This window comes from Podarcis erhardii (assembly GCF_964252035.2).
Source record: "Podarcis erhardii genome assembly, chromosome: 3".
NCBI lineage: Eukaryota > Metazoa > Chordata > Lepidosauria > Squamata > Lacertidae > Podarcis > Podarcis erhardii.
The window spans coordinates 73,315,468-73,336,388 of NC_138507.1; the positions used below are offsets into that span (position 1 = coordinate 73,315,468).

General features: G+C 40.4%; 1 protein-coding gene across 5 annotated transcripts in view; it reads right to left on the reverse strand.

Moving 5' to 3' along the window:
- RPS6KA2 (ribosomal protein S6 kinase A2) overlaps positions 1-20,921 on the reverse strand; it is a 179,527-nt gene that overhangs the window by 40,821 nt on the left and 117,785 nt on the right. For all 5 annotated transcript variants that reach the window (XM_081855173.1, XM_081855175.1, XM_081855176.1 and 2 more), the window contains 4 exons: positions 20,633-20,714; positions 5,572-5,652; positions 3,360-3,439; positions 18-124 (listed from right to left, as the gene is read on the reverse strand). In XM_081855173.1, coding sequence (XP_081711299.1) covers positions 18-124; positions 3,360-3,439; positions 5,572-5,652; positions 20,633-20,714 — 350 coding nt within the window. The remainder of the gene's footprint in view (positions 1-17; positions 125-3,359; positions 3,440-5,571; positions 5,653-20,632; positions 20,715-20,921) is intronic.

Genomic DNA, 20,921 nt, shown 5'->3' on the forward strand with positions numbered 1-20,921 from the left:
TTTCTGCCCCAACTTACTTTTCTGGTTTCAAATCCCTGTAAATAATACCAAGACCATGGAGATGATCTAAAGCCAAGGCCAGCTCAGCTAAGTAGAACTTAACATCTTCTTCTGTAAACATAACCTAGAGAGAAACAGAAAAAGCAGTATTTTTTTAATGCACAAGTGGATTTATTTATATGGATACTTTTGCTAGGATACTATGACAATATATTGGTCCAACAAAATCAACTGATTATAAGCCAAATGGAAAACAGGCTAACAATTCAAAAGCCAAAACTGAATTCTGCTAAATCCATTTTGATTTACCGAAATCAATTCAAATATTGGATTTTGGACATTTATATTTATATTAAATTTGGGATACTGTCCTGTTCCTCACATCCAAAAGTTCCAGTCCATCATAAATCCATGTCTACCCAGAAATCATGAGTTCTCAGAAGTGTGGATATGATTGCAACCAAAATTTTACAAAATAAGTTTATCCCTAACATGTGAGAGCTGAATAACCTTAGGAACAAAAGCAGAATAGGTGATGTTATTTCCCACTTACAGATGGTCATTTTGGGGTCTGTAGGTATCCTATAAAATGAATCAAATTTTATGACCGCCCCCAAAACACTGATCTGGTTTGCAATTAGTACAAATATGTGGGTTCCTATAGAAGAGATGGTGACCACTTTGTTCTTCTTTCTGTTGCTGTGAGTAAAGTCATGGTTTAACTCAGCATGACATCCAAAACCAAGCTGATAGTTTGTCTTGTTCCAAGCAAGCCACAAACTATAAACATTGTCTAGTATTACATATGAACTGGGCTGATTATTTGCTAGTCTCTCTCAAGTTCTTTTTGGGTATTTTATATGACAAATCTATCAAATATGAATTAAATCAGTCTTCTTGAAATTGCTCTTTTGGCTAACCTAAAAGGAGCCATAGTGAAAAGGCCACATTTACATTTTTAAAATAAAAATGTGCTTTTCTCCATAACTACATTCTTTTTTTAAAAAAAAAACCAGCAACATTATTTCTGTGTTTCCACAACGTATGTAAAGTTCTACTTCCCAGTATTATAATTAATCCTCCTTATCCCAACTAATATGTTGGGAAGTTTTTCTTATTACTAAATTACTTATTACTAAATAAAAACTAAGGTTTTTCTTATTACTAAAGGAACGATGGCTAAATCCTTGTAAGGAGCAACTGGTAGGCCCCTGCTTTAAAAAAAAGAAAGAAGGGGGAGGGAAATAATGCTTAACCGCACATTTCCCAATAGCGCTAACACTGATTCTTTATAGAAAGACAAAGACTTTATTTCTGTGTTCTGGGGATAATGGCAGGATGGCTGTGTGTCACACTTCCATGACCTTGCTTGCAGAGCATATCAAAAGCCACAGGAAGAGGACGGGCAGGCAGTTCACCCACGGTCAAAGGAATTGCTCCCTGGAAGTGACTTTAAAAGGCCATCCGCTTCAAGGCAATGACTCTTGTGGTTGGCACAGCTCTTCAGGCAGGATTTAGAATTGAGTAGTCATTACGGCTCACCCAGACAGCAGACTCCAAAAAGCTGCATGAGCAGGTTAGAAAAAGAAGAATACTGTATTTTTTTTTAAAGTGGTGCATGGTGTCAGCCTGATGCAATCCCTTTCACTTTGCCTTGGTGCACTCAGGTCATCATGATAGAATTGGCTTCCCTTACTCAAGCAGCATTCAATAGGGGAGGACTTAACATGTTACTTCGCACCTATGCTTATTGCTGAAAATGCATGCGGGCAATGACTTAGCTTAGCACAAGATTAGCTTTTGGTATGCAGACACTGAGATGCTACTGGGGAAAGGGACCATAGCTGAGTCATAGAGCACCTGCACTATATGCACAATGTCCCAGGTTCAATCCTTGGCATCTCTGGGTAGCACTGGGGAAGACTCCCAGTCTGAAACCCCGGACAGCCACTGCCTGCCGGTGTGGGCAATGACAGAGCTATGAGAGCCAATTGCCTAACTCCATATAAGGCAGCTCCCTATGTTCCCACTGCATGGATCACCTGCACAGGGACAGGGTTTCCAGCCAGCAATGAGCAACACGTCCATCAGCCCTGGAAGATGAATAAAGAATGAAGAGGCAGCAGCAAAGAAAGGAAGGAGCAATAGGAAGATAGACTTGTGTATTGGCAGAGACAGAAAGGATGATCACCATCCTTAGTCATAATCTGAGGAAGACCCTCTGAAAACAAAGGGCATAAATAAATAACACAAGTCCATTGATTTCAATGGCTCTACTCTGAGTATTGCTTGGTTGGATATTGCCCAAAGACAGAAATTAATTAAGACTGGAACAGAAAATGCAATCTGAAATATATAAATATTTGGCACCAAGAAACCCAGTTTTTAAAAAACCGAATAGTCCCCTGTTCTGCCCAGTTGAGCAATTAATGTTTTCCTGCCAAAATAAAAGGTTTCCTGCCAACAGTCAGTACCAAGGCTAAAAAAAACTGGTATCATCATCTATTGATTTTGAAGTTTGAATATTCACATTTTAGAGGGATGGGGAGGAACAAGCACAATTTTCCTTTGTGGCAGATGCCAAGGTGTGTCTGAAGTGTAAAATGTGTTTGAGTGCTAGAACGAATAAATGGCTGTGTCTGAAGGATGGCCAATGCTCTGCGATGATCAAGAGCGCTGCATTTCTGCTGCCTGCAAGTGTTTAGCAGGAGGCATTGCACCTCTCTCCAGCTGCTCCATTGCTTTGCAGATGGTGCTTTGATAGCCATTGGCACCCTTGGCTGATGGGCATGGCAGGTCTTCCCAACAAACTGCTGTGCTTTGGCTCCAAGAATGATGTAAATGTTACAGATAGGTAGCCGTGTTGGTCTGCCATAGTCAAAACAAAAAAAATTCCTTCCAGTAGCACCTTAAAGACCAACTAAGTCAACTAAGACTAAGGTCTTTAAGGTGCTACTGGAAGGAATTTTTTTTGTTTTGTAAATGGGAAGATGCACTCTTGATGTTTCAGGGTGTGGTTCAGCAACAAAGCATTTGCTGAGCATTACAGTATGTTTGATCCAGTGCAAATAAAAATAAATCCCAAAGATAAATGCTATAAAGTGCCATGATGCTATGTGTTGGTTGTATTCAGGATAAGAGGATTGCAGGGTTGTTGTGAGGATAAAATGGTAATGGGGAGAACCATATCCACCACTTTGAGCTCCTTAATGGAAAGGTGGAATATAAATGTAATGAAAATAAAAATAACTAAATATATGAGAAACTAGAAGGAAGGATTTTGCTAAGAGACACAGCCACCAGTATAGAATTACTTTGGTTTGTTTTTCAAACAAAACACATTAATCTATTGGACTCACCTCTTTGGAAAGTCTGGTGAAAAGGTCCCCACCTCGTAGGAAATCTAATATAAGATATAGCTTTCCTTCTGTTTGAAATGCTACAGTAGAAAAAGACAGTAGAATATTTAGATATGTTGGACCTTAACAAAGGTCCCCCCAAAAAACAATTGTAATAGAAAATCAACCATGGTTGCCATATGCGCAGCAGTGGGTGAACTCCATGTGACCAAAAGAAGCAAAAAGAAAGATAAGCCTTGAGCCAGCACTTTAAAGGCAGGTTATTGGTTCTAATACACAGCCCAATATGTGTCAGCAAAATGGCTTCCTCAGGGGTGGCAAATGCAAGTTCTCCTATTTCAAAAGATGCTTTCACTATGTGAACTAGAATTCTTGAGAAAGCATCTTTTCAAAAGAGGATTGGCAATTATCACCCCAAGGAAGACATTTTGTCAAAATTTGTTGGACAGCATTTGGATCAATAAATTCTTCAGGCCACCAGCTTGAATCCTCCTCCTCCTCCTCCTCCTCCTCCTCCTCCTCCTCCTTCTTTCAGTGGACATTATAGTATTTCTCTCCTTTTCTTTTTGCCCCATTGAGAAAGCCAGAGTGTTACAAGCATTAGTATATAGTGGTACCTTGGTTGTCGAACTTAATCCGTTCCAGGAGTGCGTTTGACTCCTGGAACCATTCAAAAACCAAGGCACGACTTCCGATTGGCTGCAGGAGCTTCCTGCACTCAAGCAGAAGCCGCGGAAGCCACGTCGGACGTTCAGCTTCCAAAAAACATTCGCACACACACTTCTGGGTTTGCGGTGTTCGGGAGCTGATTTGTTTGGGGGCCAAGCCAATCGACAACCAAGGTACCACTGTATATGCTTTAGCTGAGATTCCTGCATGATGACCCTCAGGGTCCCTTCCCACTCTACATTTCTATGATTCTATGATCACAGAAGAAAGCAAAATATAAAATATACATTCAAAGCAGCATAATTAACGGTAAACTAATGTATGATCTTAAAGATTTCAAAATAAAACCTTACACAGGTCAACTACAGAATGCACATTTAGCACAGCAAAGTTAACAGAAAAATTATATTAAACAAATATAAAATGCACATTTGTTTATAATTTTTATTATAAAAACTATAAACACATTTAAAACAGCCTAATTAGCAAGAAAATAAAATAAAATATTTTCATAAGCATAGGACATAAAAATCTGGAACGTTCCACAAATGTGCATGTTTGCTACATGCCCAGTGCTAGTGTGCTCTTATTATTATTATTATTATTATTATTATTATTATTTTATTATTAATTAGATTTATATACCTCCCAATATCACAAGATCTCAGGGTGGTTCACAGGCCTTCTCACCACACACCTTGGCATCCATGTGATTAGTTGAATGAGTGACAGTGCCCCTGTGCACAAGCATCTGTGTGTGAGTAGGGCTCCCTGCCATGTTCAGGGGAACACATGGACACTGGGGATATGGCTAGCTCCTCACTCTGTACGTGTTCAGTGAAAGCATGAAGGAGTTTTATGGGAAGGGGATAATGGGTATGTTTTGTTTTGGCAGGGACCATAGTGACATTGGGTGCTTCCTCCATTTTTTGCATAACAGCAGCTGTGATAGTCTATTATCACAGATAATGGCCTTTCAGTCAGGGCATGGCTGAAAGGCACTTGATGCAGCAACTTTGCTGAAGCTAAACATATCTGGCTTTGGTCAGTGCCAAGATGGGAGACTACCTAGTAACTCTGCCTGTGCTCCCTTGATATCCATGACAGAAAAGCATCACCATCACCTTCTGTTGATGGGGAAAGAATATTGCAGATAGCAACTTAATGCTCATTCCATTATTCAAGTCTCTGGGTAGATTAGTGCAACCCACTATCTCCCATGCTATTCTGCTCTACAATGGTGTTGGGAGGTTAAAATACTGCTCTGAACCTCCTGTAGAATAGACCAGGTACGCTGGTAACATAAAAATAACTAAAGTGCTCTTAAAAAAAATAAGGTATTCACCATGCTGTTACAGTAACAGCCACACTTTTAACATTTTGGGGGAAAGGGTTCTAGTACTGCATATCCTTGAGTGGATAAATATGATCTATATATAAGTAGGCAATCAAAAACCACACATAGATAATGAATTTGAATAGCAAGGGATCCAGTGGAAAATATCCCAAGGTGATTAGGAATTGATTTATAGAGAAATCTTACCATAATGAAGTTTTACAATGAAAGGATGATTCACTTCTGCCAAAATGTCTCTTTCCATTTTTGATCGGACACGATCTCGGACTGTAAAGAGAGAACAATAAAACATCAGGATACCCCACGGTTCAAGAGACTCACGTTGTACAGTTAGATCGGCCGCTGTGCTGCAGCATAACCACAAATAGCTCGTTTTAGTTTTGTATGCGTGTTGCTATCCCCTCAACGGAGCACGCAGACAAGGAATCAAAGGCAGGCATGTGCTGCGCATACAGCTGGAGCCGCTTGCTGCCCTCGTTGGTAGCAGGTTCCCTCTGCTGAAGAGACAAGTCACTTAGGAAAATGGAGCAGTGTGAACTGCTCCAGTGGAAATGGGAAGAAAAGCTTTTTATGTGCATACAATTCTATCCTGCAGGTGCATAACTCTTATTTTGTATGACAGGCCATAGATACTTGCCTTTCTTGATAAACAGGGAGTTTACAGCGTGATTTTTCTTGCTAAACACACCTAGAATGGCAGTGGCAGCAGAATAATTCCCAATTCCCCAACTTATCAGGCAGCACCATTTGCAGCCCAGCACAGCGCAGTGGGGGAACATCTGAGGTTGCTTGCATGGTTAGAAGCAGCTCTGTACGCTTTCCAGCTGGCGGGAGGACAGGGGCAATGGGACTTTGGGAAGCCAATCAGCTGCCACGATGGGCTCCCAGGGGTGGGGCCTTGGGAATGGACTGGACAGAAGACAAATCTGCCCCTGGGTTATAAAAGGCAGACCATACCTGCTCTCCTCATCTCAGTCATGCCAGACTTTCCCACCCACCCACCCACCCTTTCATTTTTATTGCAGTCAATAAAGTTGTGGCCTGATTTCAGTCCAGCACATGGCTCTATGTTATTTGCCACCTGCTCCCCCCACTCAAAGCTTCACTGCACCTGGGCCCACCATGAAAACTATCTGTTTGTTAGGCTGATTATTTGTTAATAGTCTAGGGTGGGGTTTTTTTTGACTAGTGAAAGCTAATGGAAGCTAGCATCTCCTAATACCTGGAAAGCACTCTCCAGATTTTGGAATAAGATACCCATCAGAGCTTTGAGAATGCAACAACTAACTGAGAAGAGACACAGGGAACAAAAAAGCATTTTAAATACAGCTAGAGAGCGAGCAAGCTGAGAATTACTAGTTAGAACTTTGTTGTACTTTTGAGAGCAGCACAAATTCAGAAATAAACCCCACTGAGTCCAGTGAGGCTTATTTCTAGGTAAATGGATCCAGGACTGCAGATTAGTCTGAGTAAACGGCTTGCTCCCATTATGTCCTGCTTGTTGTATATTTGTATATAAAGCAAATCTTACAAAGACACTCTTAAACCTTCTATGCTTTCACCAAAAGTTATAGCATGGTTTCTGAAACTGCTCACAACTTGGGGAACAATATATAATCATAGCAGCAGGTATTAACCACAGATCAGTCCTAAGTGTATTCAAATATTTGTCCAGACCTAATGTTACTAGTAAGGATGACTCACGGAAAACCACCTCCTGGATGCAGTTTTGATAAAAACATAATGAGTAAGAAGAAAAGTCAGAGGCTAGCGCAGAGGAGACGAGTCTTATTTTCTTGGGCTAACAGTCATGACTGTGATGGATCAAGTGAGCAGAGCCCATGAGAGAAATCTAACAAGGGAATGTCTATTGGGTTCAAACTAATTTTAAGAAATGACGCAGAATATGTATAGCAGGAATGTCTTAACCACATTTCAGATGAATTTGCAAGATTCTAATTAGATGGGACGCGGGTGGCACTGTGGTCTAAACCACTGAACCTAGGGCTTGCCGATCGGAAGGCTGGCGGTTTGAATCCCTGCAACGAGGTGAGCTCCCGTTGCTCAGTCCCAGCCCCTGCCAACGTAGCAGTTTGAAAGCACTTCAAAGTGCAAGTAGATAAATAGGTACCGCTCTGGCAGGAAGGTAAATGGCGTTTCCTTGCGCTGCTCTGGTTTTACCAGAAGCGGCTTCGTCATGCTGGCCACATGACCCAGAAAAACAAACGTCGGGTCCCTCGGCCAGTAAAGCGAGATGAGCGCCGCAACCCCCGAGTCCTTCTTGACTGGACTTAACTGTCAGTGGTCCTTTACCTTTACTCATTAGATTATATCATATGGTCCCAATGATAAGAATTTGGATGGACTTGCACACTCATTTACCATACTGCAAGCCACACAAGGGCAGCTTTAAACCCACCTTATATAGCTGAATATATCCAAAAGTGTCATCTCTAACATACACAACAAAATGCCAAAAAGCATCACTACTGGATTTTTGTGTGTGTGTGTTGGTCTTGCATTGGACATATGTACATTGTACATATGTTAGCAAAAATAGTACCTTTACCTAAGTTAGGGTTGCTATGCGTCCAGAATTTCCTGGACATACCCGGAATACTGTAGTCAGAAGCAGTGTCCAGGCGGAAATCGGCAAAATGTCTGGGAAAGCCATGTTGTCAGTGTCATTGTTGCCGTTTTCCTTAAAAAAAAAAAGCTCAAAATGGGCATTTTGTTGCGGTTTTGCAAAAATAGTTCAACAACTTTTGTGTCTGCATTTTCACTTTTTGAAATATGTCAACCCTAAGCTATGTGATTCTATGAGTGGTTAGGAAGTTGCTTCCACAACCTACGACACAGTGTTATAGTACAGAAAAAAAGGAGAGGGACCAATGTACACTGTCCTCAGCTCCTTGAAGGAAGGGTAAGATTAAAAGTGTAACCAAGAAATCAGTATAGGTGCTTAGCATCAAAGTGTGTCAATTGGTTCAGACTTTGTCTGTATTCCTGACCAAGAGTGAGCATGCAAAAGTTGCTCTGATATCAGTAGGGATAACATACTCATAACTGAATGCAGGATCACCCTAAGTTATGAACAAATATTTACAGCATGGTTACTTGTAAATAAATCCCACTGAGTTTGATGCTGCTTACTTTCAAGTATGAGTGCGTAGGGTTACAGACTCAATAATTGATTCAAGCTTTACCCACCCATATTGCAGTAAAACCAGCCAAAATCTAAATGGATGCATTGCAGACATTGGCATTTTGGTGGCAATGCATGATACCTAAAAAAAATGTATTAGCAAGAAATTACTAATTTTCTGGTTTAAATTGACTCACACTGACAAATCAATTGAGACTTTATTTGATTAATCTACCAATTAAAAATTACTAAAGCCTGTAAGCAGCAGAATTTTACAGTGATAACGCAGCTTGGAAAGGTCGCTGTCCAGTCAAGTTTGTTATGGTCCTTAATAGAAACTTTATTAAAACAATGAGTCATTGAATTTCTGAGGCTGCTAAACAACAGCTTTACAAAAGATGACCAAACCCTGAAAACTACAGTAACATGAAAAGCAGAACACCAGAATAACAGTACAGACCAACTGAGCGGCATAAAGAAAACAATCTGCTAAGCATTTGCAAGGCATCTGATGAAAACCAACAGGGAGGCTTTCTCTAGAGCCCAGATGGAGAACCCATGCCTTTTGAGATGCTTCCAGACAAACTCCTATCATCCCATGCTGGCTGAGGCTGATGGGTGTTGGAGTCCGGAGGGCAACAGGTTCCCCATCCCTACCATAGACATTTCCTGCTGGTTACCAGAATAAAATATAAGCTTATTACTAACTACCTTAAGTTTGTTTGGACACCCTGACATTCTTCATATATTTGTCAAGATTTGAGCAGTGACATCACATGTTGCTTTAATTCCTCTGCCGCTGCACTGCCCCATGACCTCTCTTCCAGTCCCCTCTCTTTTCTTTGTTTTTCTTGCACGCCTGGCTATTGTATTTTCTTTCTTTTCTTTTTTAAAAAATATCCCACTCTGACTGCTTATTCTGGTAGCCTACCAATGACATGGGTTTCCCAGAAAAATCTGAATTGGAAAATGTTCCTAATTTGCATTGGAAAATTTCCATGTTTGTGTTGGAACATCTTCTGATGTCCTGGAGAGTGATCTAATTTAGCATGGTTATTTTACTTGCTTTTACTAAAAACTAAAAACTGTGAAGCTGCAAAGCTTGCCTAATATTGTATTTGTACTTATTCACTGTTAGTAATGAACTTAAGAAACAATAAAACAAAAAAAGCTTGTAAGACTTCTGTCTGACTTCACTTTTGTTGTTATTTCTTTTTTCTCTGTTGGATGGGCTAGCTAGGGTAAGGTGAGTTATGTAGGTCTTGTCTTTTGTTGTTTGCTTGGTCTTATTAAAAAGAAAATAAGCAAATAAGCAAATCATTATAATAAAGAGGTTTGTTTGACATCTGAAGCATTTGTTACCCAAATGATGCTGGTAACAGAAGGATTGAGCTCATAAAAAAAAGAGGGGGCAGATGAGATGATTTAGGGACAGATGAGATTTGAAAATGGTAGACTATATAAAGAAATAACACTCCTAGATTTTCTGTCATGGCTTGCTAACATGAATAACCAGAAAGAATTAGCAGGAGAAAAGAGAATTAATATTCAGCATATGCACTTCTGGGCCACATGCCTTCCATTAAAAAATCCCCCTTCCTAAAAACAAACAAACAAACAAACAAACAAACAATCTGGGAAGTTGCCAACTCTCTGTGTGGCCTAATGACAATAATAATTGGCCATACTTCTTGCAGAAATCACGATAGGCTCACTAATTGAGGAGAAGGATTGGACTTTCGTAATGTATCCTTAAAGCTTAAAAGAACATATTGAGGGGGAGCTTGCAAAAGGTTTACAGGAATTTCCTCATCCAGTGTGTATCAGAACTGGCATCTTATTGAGTCAGGTGAGTTCTTCCTCATGTTAGATTAAATCCCAACCATAGCCCTCAAGTTATCCCTCTGTATTAGACAATACAAATTACGGTAACAGAACATTGTGTTTAATTTGATTTTCTTCTCTAGTGTATTCTTATTTTTGTTGCTTTACTTAGACCAGGTATAAATGAGGACATCATTTTAGCTGAAGTACTCAAATGGGACCTATACATTTCCCCTCATAAGTCAAATAGTTTCAGAGAGGTGTGTTGTTGTTGTTTTGTGGAGGGTCTCCAATAAAATTCCCACCTGTTGTTACTAGTAAACTGTTTAAAAGGAGTGGGGGATCCTATCATAGTTCACCTGATATTATGTCTACTTGGACTCTCAGAAATCCTTACAAGAATTCTACAAAAGACTAATGGCTTGTCTTGAGGTTTGAGCCAAGGAAACTTAAACATTCAGCAATTACGAAACAGGTCAAGGTGATGTCCCCAAGCTACAATTATATTAGATTATGTTGGTGATGGTGGTTTTCACTACATCATAAACACTGGCTACTGGATCTGTAATTATTCATAGCTTACCCATAACTCTATTGTTTTAAGCTTTGTTAGCTCTTAGGATTTAGAAATTAAACATTTTCATATGGTTTGTACTAAATGGAAAACATTCAGGAGACTTACTAGCCTGTGATTATCTCATAGGGATAAAGACATTAAACCTAACCATCAAGCTTTAACTAACTTCTAAATCCTAAGAGGTAATTGACTCTTTGACACAGTTCTGGCTGAGAGAATTATGTACCTGTGTAGAAAAATATACTACTGGTTATAACTTTCTCTGTGAGCCAGAGCTATGTTTGGCTCATTTGTTCCTAACAGAGACTATGTCTTCAGTTTATCATGTATGATTTGCCTCACCATGAGAATGTGTCTGTTGGATTTCTGCCTACTGTGTGGTTTCCAAAAGAAAAGATTTTTGGGGGAGATAGAAGCCTTTGTGCAAAGAACAAACTCATTTAATGTACTTTTAAAAGAAACAGACTTGGCCACCTGATGGTTCCTGGGAAGACGTCCCAGTAGCCATAGGTGCCATGGTCAATGGTGATGTACACTCCAAAAGGAAGATAATGGCCCAAGAGGGATGGAAATGGGTATGCTCAGGATTTGGAATCAGATAGCAAGGCAAGGACCTTGGACAAGGACTAAGATTCTGGTTCAGGACCATGGTTAGCAGTGCTGACGAGCAGCTGAGATAGAAAAAGCACATTGTCTTAACAGGGTCATAGAGCAACTGGCAGCCCTTTCTAGCCTGGGCTAGGAAGTAAAAATGAAAGCCCCACCCACTGACTGCTGCCTTTGGTCAACTGAAGAACCGACTGTAAGTGTTATCTTTGACAATAAATACTTAACTATCTGCATTCCTTTGGCTGGGAAGCACCCTTGACAGCAGGAATCTGAAAAACATGGCAGGCCTGGCTGAAACACAGCATTTGGAAGACAAGAACTCCTGGCTGTTTTGATAAGTTAACAAGGCCACGCTTCTAGAATTTTCTTATCTTCATTTTAAATTCCTCCTTCCCTCATTACATCTCCTGTAATAAACGCTCACTGCTCCCTTGGTTAAGGATTACAGAGGCTGGAGAAAGTGGGATCATGCAAATTGAATCGTTATATCATTGCACCACTGCTATTAAGGAACAGGCAGATTAAACAATGACTAATGAAAAGCCAAAGTATTGTCAGTTGTATGAAAGGACATTTTCAGGGAAAATGAATGTTACTTCAGTGAAGAAGACTGACATGTTCTGCCTTTGCTTCTCTCACCCACAGCCCACTCTGAAAGTAGCATCTTTAAGAAGGCATGCCTGGATAGAACACAGCTCTCTAATTGTTTTTGCTTCACATTGTCAAAGGAAAGAGAATTTCACAGGATGTTTGAAAGCAGTACAAAACAGACCCCACAGAAGATCTCCAAAAGCTTGAGCTGTGATTCCCAAGTTGTTGTTTTCCCCCCTGGGAAGTCTGTTGCAGATAAAATTGTTTCAGCCACACAGCCTCAGAAGGACGAGCTGCTTTTCTGCCTGTTGTAACTATATAGAATGGACACTAATGCATTATAAAAAAGAGGAAATGTGGAAAGGCATCATAACCCAAAGGAGACCTATTTGCACAGTATTTGCAAATGGTACTTTATACACTACAGATTCAAAGTTAGGAATAATGGGATGAATTCAACACTGCACAAAGGCAATTGTTCCACCAGGACAAGCATTTCAGTTTGCCCAGTGGAAAGATCCCTCTTCTCCTCCCCCAATGTACTGTTCTAGGGGTTCTCCTGACCTCCTGCAAAAAACAATTTCAGGGGGGATACAGGGGGAGGAGAGAAGGGAAAGCTCTGTTGTACAAGCAGGAGTCCTTGCATGGGGTTTCTGATGAAAGGACTCATTAGTTGTATCCCATCCAATTATTATAATTTAATTAGAAATACAGAACATCTCACCATTGCAATCAGGTGATGTGTGTGCTTGCTCAGTCTGATGCACAGGTGCTACCCGTTGATGGGCAACTTCAAGGCCCCTTCTGCTCTCTCTTCTTAGGGTTCTTTACGCTTAAAGCAGACTTGGACTGGACAGCCCTTCAAATACAGGGGTGTCCTCTGACAGTGCTCTACAATAACAACATGTTTAGTGCTATACAAATGTATACCCTAAACAAGCCTAAATACACCTGCTATGGAGTAAGCAGGGGATATGTATCCAAATAAACATGCTTAGGATTGAATTGATAAGGTGAGAAGCCAAGGCGGAGAAGCACTGCAGCCAATTCAAATGTGCGAATAGGTTGGTGCTGTGCACAGTCACATAAGATTTCGGGCTTCCCTTATGCATTAGTGCAAAATGCAGGGAAACTGGGGCTTTCTCTCTTTCAGAGCCAATTCTTATATGGAATCTGGCCCAGGAGCAGCAAAACTAGCCAGGCCATTAGTTCCTTGTGGGTTGGCAACACTTCCTTTAAATTTTGTGTGTTTGTCATTCAAGACCTAATAGCATAGCTATGAAAAAGCACTATCCTGATAATGCTATATAAGATACAGAAACATATTCACGTCTGTCTTCTTGCAGAGCAATTGCAATTAATTGCTGGAGAGACAGTGTCCTATGAAGATACCCTTCAGATATTAGAAAACAAGTGCTGATACAACAGAAAAGGATTACTCCTTATGAATCTTAAATTGCAGGGATGAAGCATCACAATAACCCCAAACCATGTAGCACCATCTCTACATGTTCCACCAGGACAAGCATTTCAGTTTGCCCAATGGAAAGATCCCTCTTCTCCTCCCCCAATGTACTGTTCTAGGGGTTCTCCTGACCTCCTGCAAAAAACAATTTCAGGGGGGATACAGGGGGAGGGGGGAGCGGAATCGATCATAAAGTGATGGCCATAGTTTAGGAACAAAGTTTCACGTCACAGATGTAGCTTTCCTCTTTTAATAGCTCAGCAAACAATGATCTTATGTAACAGAATCCAACTTCCACAGAATAACCTCAGCAAATGGTATTCTTACGGTGCTCTTTCCAATCTTAGCAATGTTGTTCTTATATAATATCATCATGTTGGTCTGCTATTACGAGATTCTTGCTTTTAGTAATAAAAGCAAAAGGAATAGTGGGTGTGCAGGGAAGAGAGGTGAGGAAAGGAGAAAAAGCAGAAAGGTAAGAAGGATTTGGGAGGTGGCCATAGCTCATCAGCAGAGAGCATGTTTTGCATGAAGGTTGTCACAGGATAAATCCTGTACACTTCCAGCTAAAAGAATCAGGTAGCAATTGTTGTGGAAAAGGTCTCTGCCTATGATTCTTTAAAGCTGCAGCCAATCAGAAGAGATATTACTGGGCTGTGTGGGAATATGATGTGACTTGCCTAGGGCAGCTCCCTATGTTGTTTCTCCTCCCCATATCCCTCCTCTCTCTCACACACACGCACACATCAAATCACACCAATTAATACGTTTCTATACAGGAAATCTGCCAACATGGCAATATGGTCTACATCAGGGTCATTCATATGATGCATTCCTAAAAACCAAAAACAGCCGATTTTTCAACACAGCTGAGGATGCAGGATAATGGGGAAGGAGAAAAAGCCAAAATAACTGCCATTAGACTAGGTTACAATGCTCCCGCCAACAGCCTTTGAGTTTATTGCTAACAAGAACTTAGGCAGTTCCACTCAACTTCTGACATGGTAATACACGCTTAATTCTGAACTGATTTAGTGCTTCTGGGAGTGGGTAATTCAAAATACTTGCTTAAACCTTTAATTAAGCTGTCATAACAACTGCCCTTTGATGCCAAAAAATGACATGGTACTGCCTGACAGGAATTCTGCTGGTTTCTGATTTAAAATCCCTGCTAAGCAATCTCAGTGGTTGTAATGGGGTCATTCAGCGTCAAAGCAATCAGAATAGAGCAGAAATGGATTCACAGTGGAGCCCGTACCATTGCCTTGATTACATTACTCCCTGCCATTTTTCACTGAATAGTAGCACTTGCATAGTTAGCACTACACCAGAGTTATTGTGAATGAATGAAAAGCTTTTAAATAGAAAATCTAAAAAAATGCACAATTGAAATCACGATTTCAGGCTTTTTACAAGTCTTAGGAGCTTTGGTTTAAAACAGGGGCAGCAAACTTCAGGCTTAAGGGAACTGTTTTGTTCTTGGGTTTTTACTAGAACCTTGAAATCCATCAACAAGAGCCAGATTCAAAATGGTGGTGCAAAAGAGTTTGGAATTAAGGAGCAGAGTATCCTCTGAGCCAGGAATTGCTTTTTATGACCAGAAGGATCCCACAGCACTTTCGCACACAAATCCACTCCTGATCCTTGCCATCATTCTTTGTTTCAGCAACCTACCATAATTTGTGCGCGGAGTCTTTTTGTTCTCGCTTTTGTTAAACTATTAGTCAGAAACCCTTGCTGATCAATACAAATCACCCCTAAATCTACCAGTAGATCCTCATCTACCTTCTGTTCCCACCTCGCCCAGGTTTAAAATACTGTGTATCATATCAATTTTGGTAGCTCTAACATTTCATCTACGATGAACAGTGGTGCAGCAAGAAAACTGCTAGCACATTTGCAAAGCTAAGCAGGATCTTGCATGGTTTCAAATTGGAGGGAAACCGCATGTTGCAGTTCCTTCATTGCAGGGGTTGGACAAGATGACCCTTGGGGTCCTTTCCAGTTCAATTATTCTGTTAACCTTTCATTGATAACATTGTCAGCTATTGCTAACAATCACCACAGTTTGGTTCAGAAGGTTACTCTAGTGCAGTCTTGACCATAAGTTTTGAAGAGCATGTTAAAAAACACACACGTCCAAATTAGCACACGTACATTCTCAAAGCCATTTAATGCAGAATGATTATTCTCTTTAATATATCCTAATTGTGGCAAGCCGGAAGTGGCTGGGAATGGGGGTGGGGTGGGGATGGGGCATAGCAGCCTTATGCATGTTCCAGCATTGCGCATGATGACTTGGAATGCAACCTCCGCACAAATTGGGGGTTGCCTGTATAAAAATTTAGATGTACTGTCAGAGAGGAAGTTTACCATATGCAAACTAAAAATAATAATAAAGGGCAGAGATGTGAGGGCCTAACTGGGTGGGGCTCAGGCTTCCTGGTCTACCCCCTATCAGTGCTCCTGCTGATGAGCATTCCCCAATGGAAAGTCACTACAGCTCCAAACCACATGCCTTAGAATAAACCATTGACTGCACGAGGAAATAGAAACTAAGGAAACCCAGAATCACAGGGCACCTGAACATCCAGGAACTCAAAGAACAAGTTTCCCAATATGTTGCTGAGAAGATATTTATTTCCCAGTTTTCTGACTCACCCTCCTTATTAAGTGCCTTCTATCACATGGGAGAAGAAAAGGGTGGATACCACTTAGGTACATGATTCAGCACATAGCAATAAAATTGCTTTAATCTAATAGCGTTCCTGGAAAGTTGCAGATTTAAGTGCTCCATGCGTAGTTCTGCTCCCCCAAGTGTCAACTGCCACTTAGGTAGGAATAGTGGCATTTTCAGCACTGAAAACTATTGTGCTGCTAACACTTTAACGCTCCATCCAATGAATGCTGTCATCCTTTTCACTTGACAGCTGGTGGTGACAAATCTTGTAAGCCATCACATATATAAAGAGAAGTTCCATTCAGCTCATTGAAACGACAAAAAAAACACCCCTTTTATGCCACAATTCCATCAAAAATTAAAGCTGTGTATAACAACACACACACAAACACACAACCAGATTCACAGATCACTGGCTAATGGTAAAGAAAAGGTGTCTCCCCCTTTCAACTGTCTGCATAAGAAACTTAGAAAAGTTTTCAGCAAAGGGCTAAAAGTTAATCCTGAGGGCGCCTGTTGAAACTCTGTTGGAAGAGCATTCCACAAGGCTGGGCTGATGGCACTGAAGGAATGGATTTGTACTGAGCCTCACAAACTTGGGGGATAACCAAAGACGCTCCTGTAGTGTCTCAGTGTGTGAGATGGGGTATAAGTGTTCAGGCGGCCTCCTCTTAAAGCCTACTTTGGCTTTTTGAAGTAATTGCTACCACCAAAACCAAGTTGGGTATGAAATTTGAAATGCACTTCTAAGAATAGCATTCCAGGCAAAAACACATTGAACCTTGAAATGAGGGCCACATTAAAATTTCTGAAGAATAAAAAATCCTTTCTGAAGGAATCCCAGTAGTGCAAGGGTGAGGAACCTCACACCTGGGCAGAGGAAGGAGAGGTAGTGAATGCCTTTCAGGCCTTCCAATCTGGCATATAAGACTGTGCGCAGGCTACAGTACAAAATGAGAGTCCGCTTGCTGCCCTACCCACCACTGGCATGTGGCCCCTGGATGGCTGCTATTAAAGAACGTGACCCTTGGTCTGAAAAGGCCCCACCCCCACAGATACAACCAGTGCCAGATTTACGTATAAGCTAAACAAGCTATAACTTAGGGCCCACTCTCTTGGGGGCCCCAAAAAAATTAAAGGAAAAAAAACCTGGATGTACATTTCCAAAATATAAGATAAAAAACAAATAAAATAAAACCTACATTAGCAACAGTGTTTTGTGTTGTATAGGCTCCTGTGATGTAAGTAATGGGCCCCGCCTGCTAGCCTGCTCCCTAAAATATCACTGGTTTGCTCATTTCTACATACAGGGTGCCTACATTCTGCATGGACTGGTTGCATGGCAACATGTAGCATGCAGCTGCAGATTGCAATGCAGCACAGTTGAAAGTAGGTCAAGCTGTTGTACCTGTTATCTAATATTAAAGAGTGCTTGTAGACTCTTTACAAGATCAGGCAGCATAGACTAAGGGTATGAGTCTTATGCCTACTGACTGATTTCATGTAATACATAATTTATTTATTTTGATCCCATTATAAAATTACTTTAGAAAAAAATCATCTTTATTATTTAGTAGGCCTATATTATTATTCACTAGTACAGTTCGCTATTACCCCCACTTGCTACTATAATACTATATATACAGTAAATATGATAATTATATTAAATATTTTACTTACTTATAAAAGGCCTCATCAAACCTAAATCCGGCCCTGGATACAATGTTATAATCATCCTATTGAGAAAGGTGGGGACAGGACCTTTCAGACTCCATTCAGACATCTTACCAGTATGGCAGCAACATCTGAGCTATATGCTTGCTGACCTTCCAATCGCTTCTAGCTCCACAGTACAGAATCCTGATACCTTATCTGCCATTCTAGATTCCCACCATGTGCTCTCCTCTGCTGTCCATTTGCCTACAAACTCCTGAACCCACGAGGACTTTAAGATACATTCTGGATCTCCCATCATCACTAGGGAATGGGGTTTGGTAGATGTTATTATCCTTGGTCAGGAGACTGAGGCTGTGGTGATGTGGTCAAAGGCACCTGATCCACGTGCTGAACCACACCACAAAAAAATAGATTTTTAGGTTCAACATGGTGACCATAACATCACATATTATTAGGACCACAGTTTTACCAGATATAACCAATTCCAGAAATGGCTTCTGCTGTTGAAACATTTATTTACATTTTTGCATTCAACAGAAATATACTACCACACACTTGCATACTAAACTCATCTCTCTAGTGCTATAAATAAGCCTTATTGTAATGGTGGGGAAAATGATTCACGCATATTTAGGAAGTAGGAAATTATTTCTTGGTTCACATGCTTTGTGGTGAGAAAAGATAAAACAGATTCAGTGACCTCACCCTGAACCCCAGCTACTAACAAGAATAAAATGGGAAACTGAACAACATTTTATTTTCTGTAAGGGCAAATAGTATTATCTTTGTTACTCAGACTGAGTTACTGTATCTACAGCAGACAGAGTGCCACTCTTTTCCCCCTCACAATTCAATTTCCCCACCCCCACCCCATCATAGTCAGTATGTGGCTTTCTTTGGTTATGTTGTTTGGCCATTGTGAACACAAAATGCAAGTATATCTTCAGGCAGTAGAGGCAACAAACTGGCAAGTCAGAGATGCTCCTTCCTTTTGTCAGAGAAAAGAAGAAGCCATTATTTTTCTATAGCTGTGCCTGCAATTTGGTACCCCAAAATACCTCAGCTACAATTTATGGCTGGTGCAGACAATACTGATGTTTGTTGACCAATTTGTGTGTTCTTTTAGGGCCTGGGAAGCCAGTGTGGTGACTTCCAGATATTGGTGGACTCCAGCTCCCATCAGCCTCAGGCAGCATGGTCAATGGTCGGGGTGATGGGAGTTGTAGTCCAACAACACTCATGCAGGCTACCCCTGTTTTAGGGGGAAGGCAATGAATAGTTATTATCTTTTGCATCTGCTTATATAAGGATGCAAAGTAGTCCTTATATTAGTGTGGTGCTTTTTAATTACTGATATAAATAAAGTAAAATAAGTGAAAAAAGGATGCTTGACGAATATTCCTAGGTCTAATTAAAACTAAGAGAGGGGTGGTTTTCTATTCATTCTTACTCCCAGCTTAAAATAAATGGAAGCAGGTATGGGCTGATTGGCAATATTCTTTAAAAGTCCCAGATATGCAATTGCACAGAAGCAAAAAAGCTTTGTATATCTGTTTGTGTGTAATGGTGAGAACAGAGAGTTTTACCTGACATGATGTTGGGTGCAAAGCTTTCTAAATCATACTGACTAGTGTTGAAACCTGTTTACTTACTTACTTACTTACTTACTTACTTACTTGCTTACTTACTTTCTTACTTACTTTTCAGAAATACCCCACTTATAAAAGAAACCCAAAGCGGCTGACAAAAATCATGGAATCCATAAAACACAATAAAAAATGATGACATCTTAATTACAGGTGTGTCTAGGGTACAGGGAATTGTTGACAAAGTGATGATTTACCTAACATCTCAAGATCTCCAGCCATGTAGGGCTTTGTAGGTCAAAAAGAGTGCATGAAATTGGGCCCAGGAGCAAATCAAAGACCAATGCAGGTAAGAAAGGACTGGTGCAATGTGTTCACAGTAATGGAATCATGTGACATGCATCATCCTCGTTACATTGCTTCCTTACCCTGCCCCTCAGCAGCAGCCAAGAACGTGGAGCAGCATGATGTGATGATACCACATCAGAGGCTTCCACCGGTTCATATTTTCAGGGAGAGAAAGGGGAACTTCTTTTCACCTGCAACTTCATTGTGAGTGTCATCATGCCCTTAAAGGCTGAATTAAAAGATGTAGACCTGAGGCGTAATCAATGCTGTCACACTTACGGATGGCATAGGCATGGGGTAAAGTTAATTAGTCTGTGCACAACAAGGGAACTATGAGAAAGAAACAGCCCACCGCCTCTCCACAGGAAGGAGGCAATACACCAAATAACAAACCAGGAATCAGTGCCATTTGTTCATCAGTAAGCCTAAAATAAATGTAAATACTATAAGTGGAGATTATAAAGGGAGATAGAAGGAAGGTTTCAAAACACCTACTAAATGTTTGAATTTCCACCTTCCTTTGTCATACATGATAAGCAGAAAACTATACGGGTAGCCTGCTTTATCCAGAGCTACCTATCTTGATGCAGAGAAATGAAAGATCCAAACCCATAATGTAGTATCTAGAATGATGTGATGTTTTATGCCACAGGAATACATACAGCAACTTCAAATACAACAGTCTTTTGCCTGTTAACAGCAGGCAGTATTTTACATACATTTGGAGACCAATTAAACTTCCTACCTTTCAGAGTTGCTTTCTTAAGTACCTTCATTGCATACAGCTGCCCAGCATCAGATCCTTTAACTTTCCTCACTAAAAACACCTGAAGTGAAAAAAGCACAAAAAGCAATAAATTAATGTATGTTTATTATTGTTGTTCATTTCATTTCTACGCCCCTTTATGTTTTTAAGAAAAATACCCTCCAAAGCAATAACATATATTAAAACATTTTTTAAAAAATCCAGAATAAAACATTACTAAAGAATGTCAGATATAAAGTATACATTCCAAGCAGCATAATTAACAGGA